Raw genomic sequence first — 5,821 nt, 5'->3', positions numbered from 1 at the left:
TTTCATTTTATTTGTCAATTACTCACTACTCTACAGTCAGAATAAACATTTAGATCGTAGCTACACTTAACACTTTACTTCTCATTTTACCGCCTATAAATTGTATCTACTGTATTTGCTTGGTGTTTACTTTTATCAATTATTTGTTTTTTATAAATACTACGACTTAATTATTCATTTTATTGTTTAATTCCTCATAAGTGTTTTGAATGTGTTAATAGTTATGATAGGGAAATTTAAATGCGTTTTAGTTTTAACCATCCTGTTTTGGAATTGCATTGATGGTAAGTTATACTTTTAGTCTATTTTTACATTAGATCTTCTATTGTAATCGATTAACTTAATGATGCATGTTTTACCTTTTTTTTTTTTTTTTTTTTTTTGTTTTAGTTGATGGCTATCAGAATGATTATCAATTATTACTAAAAGATAATGGTCCAGTTACTACAGGCTCAAACATTACTTTGAACGCCACTATTGTTGACTCTAAAGGAATATGTGTTAAAGGAAGTCTGACTTTTCGTTATGAAGATGATGCATTCCCAAGACATATTTTAAGTGTAAGTTGTATAAAATAAAATTGTTTGCATAATATAAAAAGAAAATTCATTGAAATAGTTCTATTTTTTTTTCAAATTAATTAAAATATATAAATTACTTATTTTAATCAATTATAAATATTTTTTAATTAATTTTAATTCAATTTTAACGTTTGAACATAAAAATCTTAGTTAAATTTTAATTGTTTAGTAAAATTGATTAATTTGAATTATTTGGAAGTTGTTATTATACCTATTCCTTATACAACTTAAAGATGAAATTAGATTTTAATATTGTAGTCTTGCAATCTTATGGTTTTAATAATTCAAAACTTAAATATAAATCTAATTGAATTTAAATCAAATAATTATTAATTATAATAAATAAATGGTTATAAATAGTTATAATAATAAATAAATAATTACAAATATAAAAAAAGAACTGTGCCACAGAGGTATTAACTTCTCCCTATACTTTTCATGCCTATTAAATATATGAAAAAAAATGTAATTAAAATAATGAAAAATGTCAAGTAATTTTGTTATTTTTAATTTATGAAATAATTAATTTAAATATATTTTAATAGGAAAAATAAATGATAAAAGTGTAATAAAACTACAATTATAAACTATATAAAAAAAAAAAAAATTTATTTGCATAAGTAGTTTGTTATTCAATAATTTTTAAAATTTACCTTTATTTTATAACTATAAATTTCTATGTGCATTTTTCAAAATTACTATAAAAAAATTAATGTTTTATTAATTATATTTAGACGACTATTAAAAATTGTGTGGCAATATTCTACATACCATTTGGGACAACAATTGGTGCTTCAAGTTATAGATATCTAGTTGAAGTTTCATTAGAATTAATACCATTTATCAAACGTCCAATAGCCAGTGGCCGTGGAGAGTTAACTGTTACAGGTTAGAGATTGTATTTTTTTCTGAAATCCAAAAAAATATATAGTTAAAATATTAATAATTTAATAAAATTATTTTATTAAATAAGATGAATAAAAAAATGTATAGTTTTAAAAATAGTTTTCAGGAATTAATTACATAAATATTTATTATGTTTTAATTTTACAGAAAATTTAAATGGTCAACTTCTGCTGTTCCAAAATAATACCAATATTATAAAACACTCTCCCCAGACTACTTATGTGTCTTCTAGTATAGAAACTTTACAAAAAGTTAAACTTAATGATGCTGATTTTGAATATCTTAATAAAAGTAATAGTTTTATTACAGTTTACTGGTTTATTGACTGTATATACCAAGGAAATACCACAAACTTTACCTTTTCTACTAATTATACTAAATCAGACATTCAACATGAAGTTCTTAGCATTGTAGTTGCAGATATTGATAAAAATAAAACCTCAACTGCACTCGTACCCCCAGTCGTAACTGCTACAGTCAGTCCAAACATGAGTACTATTACCTCTACCATTTCTGACACTACTGTTGTTTCTAATATTTCTGCTTCTACCATGGATGTTACTGCTACTACTTCTACAGTAGTTACAACAACAACAACAACAACTACATCACCTTCTAAAATGTATGCTAAGTTTCCTCTTAGTGTAATTGATTCAACTTATACATCAGAGTGTCAACAAAAAAAACACATTGATTTATTATTATCTGTTGTTCAATTAGAAAATCAGCAAAAATATGGATATTTTAGTCAGACTATATTTGTTAAAGGTAAGTAGTGTATATTTTTACATATTTTTTCTAGTTAATAAGTTATAGCATTTTAATACTTATGTTTTTATTAGATCCTATAAAAAATGTGAAAATTCAAGGTAATGTATGGATTCAAGAAGGTGAAATGTTAAACCTTCAGGTAATGATAAAAATATATTCTAAATTTTAACATAATATATGAAACACTTGTTAATTATTAGGTTAGTTGTAATGGTAGTGGTCCATTTCGTTACTGTGCACACTATGTACAAGGACCATACAATGTAACCGGTAATGAAGTTTGTCCATCTGAAAAAAATCTAATTCTATGCCAAATGCAGTTCTTTCACTATTTACGAGAGCCTACTAATTATACATTAGTTGTCATCACAGCTAATGATGTTTCTAAAATTGTAACACCTATTGGAATTAATATCTATAAAGGTAATTAATTTATATGGTTTGAACATTCTTAAATCTAAAATTATTTTGTTTTATTTATATTTTGTATAATTTTCAGTAAAAAAACAACCACAAATTTCTGTCATTGTTGTACCTGTAACTTTCAGTTCTATTGCAGTGATTATTATTGTATTTGGAATAGCTTACTATTTTCAAAATAGATCAAGGTATGAATATTAAAATTAAATATTATTTAACCAATAACTTTTTTTTATTTAACTATAAATTAACTAAATTCAATAAATTAATTTTTGTGTTTAATTTTTTTGAAAATATAGGATATTCTAGGAAAAAGTTTACAGTCATGTATTATAAATGTATATAAAATCAAAATTAATTTGTTTTCGTTGTAAGATTTTTATGAACAGTCATCCATTAATTACTTTCACAGAGAAACTAATAAATTAGTTAATTGATATTTTCTTGTTAAATAAGGAATTAAAATTTTTAGCAATGTTGAAATAATTTAGTACTATTTATAGTTAACTTATTATATTGTTTGTTAGCATATTAATTAATAATAGTTTTTTAATTTATTTTTTGTTACAATATTTTATAGTTAACTATTAATTTAAATATGATTTGTTTAGGTATATGGTAGAGGTAGCAGATTTTGATTTTGCTAATAATTCTGATATGGAATGCAAAACATTTAGAGAACGTTTACGTGATGCTATCAGTCAAGCTATTAATCGTACTCAGGACTATTCAGAATATGATGGTAGTGAAGAACAAATTGGTAGTTTGGCTGCTCCTCAGAATCAAAAATATGGTAGTATGCAATGACCAAGTACCATAGTCGGCCCAAGCAGATGTAATGTCTAAATTATTATACATTGGGCTGATTTGAATTATGATTGTAGTGCATTTTTGCTACTGTTCCTTTTTAAAAGAAATATTGATAAATAATTTTTTTGCATTCCAAATATTTTAGTTTAATCTAAATATAAAATAAAATAAAAAAAATTTGACACATCACATGTTAATGAAAATGTAATGATTAAAAATAATAAGTTTATGTGATCATTTAAAAAGAAATTAATATACTTGAAATTTAAATGATCATTTTTAGTTATACAATAACGAATAAGACTTATAAAACATATGGAATAATTGTGTTAAAATTTGTATTTAATTTTAACGAATTTGATTTATTTAGCATTTACTTATTAGTGTAAATTAGTGGTATTTTGGTTATATAAATACTTTTTAAGCACTAGTTTATCTTATAAATTCTTCATAGTTACTTTGTTTATTCCACTGACTTTATGATTGTAAATAGTGTATACAATTGTCTTTAAATTCTGAAAATTTTCAAAAATATTTACTCTTTTAATTCATATTATATTATAATTAATTAATGAAAATTTAATATCCTTAACTGCTATATTTTTTAATTTAATTTTGTTAGTCATTTGTATACTATAAGATGGTAAAATCATTGCAAATAGGTGTTAATTCTTACTTAGTTTTATTTTATTAATAATAATAGTTGTTGAGCCTTTTAAAGAAGTTATATTTTCATCTTTTATACTATCCTCAAAAATCTCAATAAATCTATTTAAGTATTTTAAACTAATTTTAAAATGTGTACAATTATTGATATTAATTAATTTTACTTATTATATTTATTGGTTTTACTTTCTTTTAACCTAAATTATATTTTATGTTTATTTTTTACATTAATATTATACATTATTTATTTACATATCGTAATAATTATGTGCCAATATTTATAGTAAGGACAATATGCCGCAAAGGCAATGACAATATATTCATATTTTTTATCATAATTTAAAATGTATGATTTAATATACATTTAGTTGGATTTATTCAATTTATATAACTTTTTAACATCAATAATTACCGTGCCATTTAAATTTAATATTGTATTCAAAATGCTCAGAGTTTGAATTATTGGTATCTTGTGAGTAAATTATCAAACTTAAAATTATTGTATTCTTTCTTTCTTTTTGTGTGCTTTATTTTATTTTTTATTTCATATTTAAAATTTTCAAATATGATTCATTTATAAGATTTTTTTTTTTTTGTATTATTGAAGTTTAAGAGTTGTAATAATTATTGTATATAGTTACTGTTGAATATTGAAATGCTGGTTTACAAATTTTGTGTAATTATTCTTATAATTCATTAGTTTAAAAATATTTATGTTTATTGTATCATTTTTTATACATATTATTTATATATTTGATTTATCAGATTTTGTGTTATTTAAACTGTATAGATCACTTAGAGATTGTTAGTTAATTTAGGTATATATTTTTTATTATCGATATTAGTTATGTATATGTTATGTATTATTTAATAAAAACTAATATATTACCATATATATATATTATAAATCACAATGTATTAGTTTAGTTGTTAAAACATAATATATTTATATTGTAGTTTATTGAATATTTTTCCAACATATTAAATAGGATTGTCCTTGATTTATTAGTTTTGTACAAATTTTACTATTATAATTATTGTAAGTTATAAAATAATAATGGTAAAACCCCTTGGCTGGGTAAAGGTACAGTTTCCAAGCTGTGACTGATCATTGTATATATATTGGTTTCCTACAGTACAACTGATTGCTATAGCTGGCATTTATTTTCAATTTAGTTAAGTTCATCTCAGTATTTCGAAGTGCACATGCATATTTGTTTGTATTTGTCGTTACAAATCACTAAAAGTAAAACACGTAGTTATAAGTAATAATAAAATGACTACGTTTATTAGAAGAAATAATGAATACTTCAAGTATATATATAGTACTTCTCATAGGCGTATGCAGACCTCTTTTTCAGGGTATGCAAAAGGTTGTCACTGCATACCCCCTCCTCTAAAGCTGAAAGTTAATTTAAGCGTTTGAAATTCTGGTCTTAATAACTATTTAATTTAAAATAAATTACGAAAAAAATTAAATACATAATACTTGAAATGGTTTGAGTAATACGTTTAAATAAGGTAAATAAATAAAAACGTAATTATATACTTAAATGAAAAACAAAATAAATTTGATAAATAATCAAAATTAATCATAAAAAGATTCTGCGTACATTTGAGTTCTTAAAATCACCAATAATGTTTTTGGGATTTTAATTTATAGCTAT

General features: G+C 22.3%; 1 protein-coding gene across 1 annotated transcript; it reads left to right on the top strand.

Moving 5' to 3' along the window:
• On the top strand, positions 1 to 3,660 carry LOC112693034. The gene is made up of 8 exons (XM_025567914.1): positions 1 to 284; positions 391 to 560; positions 1,316 to 1,469; positions 1,635 to 2,255; positions 2,330 to 2,397; positions 2,459 to 2,681; positions 2,758 to 2,866; positions 3,290 to 3,660. The coding sequence occupies exons 1-8, from the start codon at positions 224 to 226 to the stop codon at positions 3,483 to 3,485; spliced, it is 1,602 nt and encodes a 533-aa protein (XP_025423699.1). The 5' UTR covers positions 1 to 223; the 3' UTR covers positions 3,486 to 3,660.
• Positions 3,661 to 5,821: the final 2,161 nt, after the last annotated feature.

The sequence above is a fragment of the Sipha flava genome, unplaced genomic scaffold (genome assembly GCF_003268045.1).
Source record: "Sipha flava isolate LNK unplaced genomic scaffold, YSA_version1 80_pilon_pilon, whole genome shotgun sequence".
In the NCBI taxonomy this organism is placed as follows: Eukaryota; Metazoa; Arthropoda; class Insecta; order Hemiptera; family Aphididae; genus Sipha; species Sipha flava.
Note: the sequence above shows the minus strand (reverse complement) of the source record. Positions and strands in the feature narration are given on the sequence as shown.

Excerpts from the sequence above, each read along its gene's own strand:
- LOC112693034 (XM_025567914.1), top strand. The coding sequence starts at position 224 with ATGATAGGGAAATTTAAATGCGTTTTAGTTTTAACCATCCTGTTTTGG. Across the intron at positions 2,256-2,329 it reads TCAGACTATATTTGTTAAAG|ATCCTATAAAAAATGTGAAA; the intron begins GTAAGTAGTGTA and ends TGTTTTTATTAG. Across the intron at positions 2,682-2,757 it reads TGGAATTAATATCTATAAAG|TAAAAAAACAACCACAAATT; the intron begins GTAATTAATTTA and ends TATAATTTTCAG.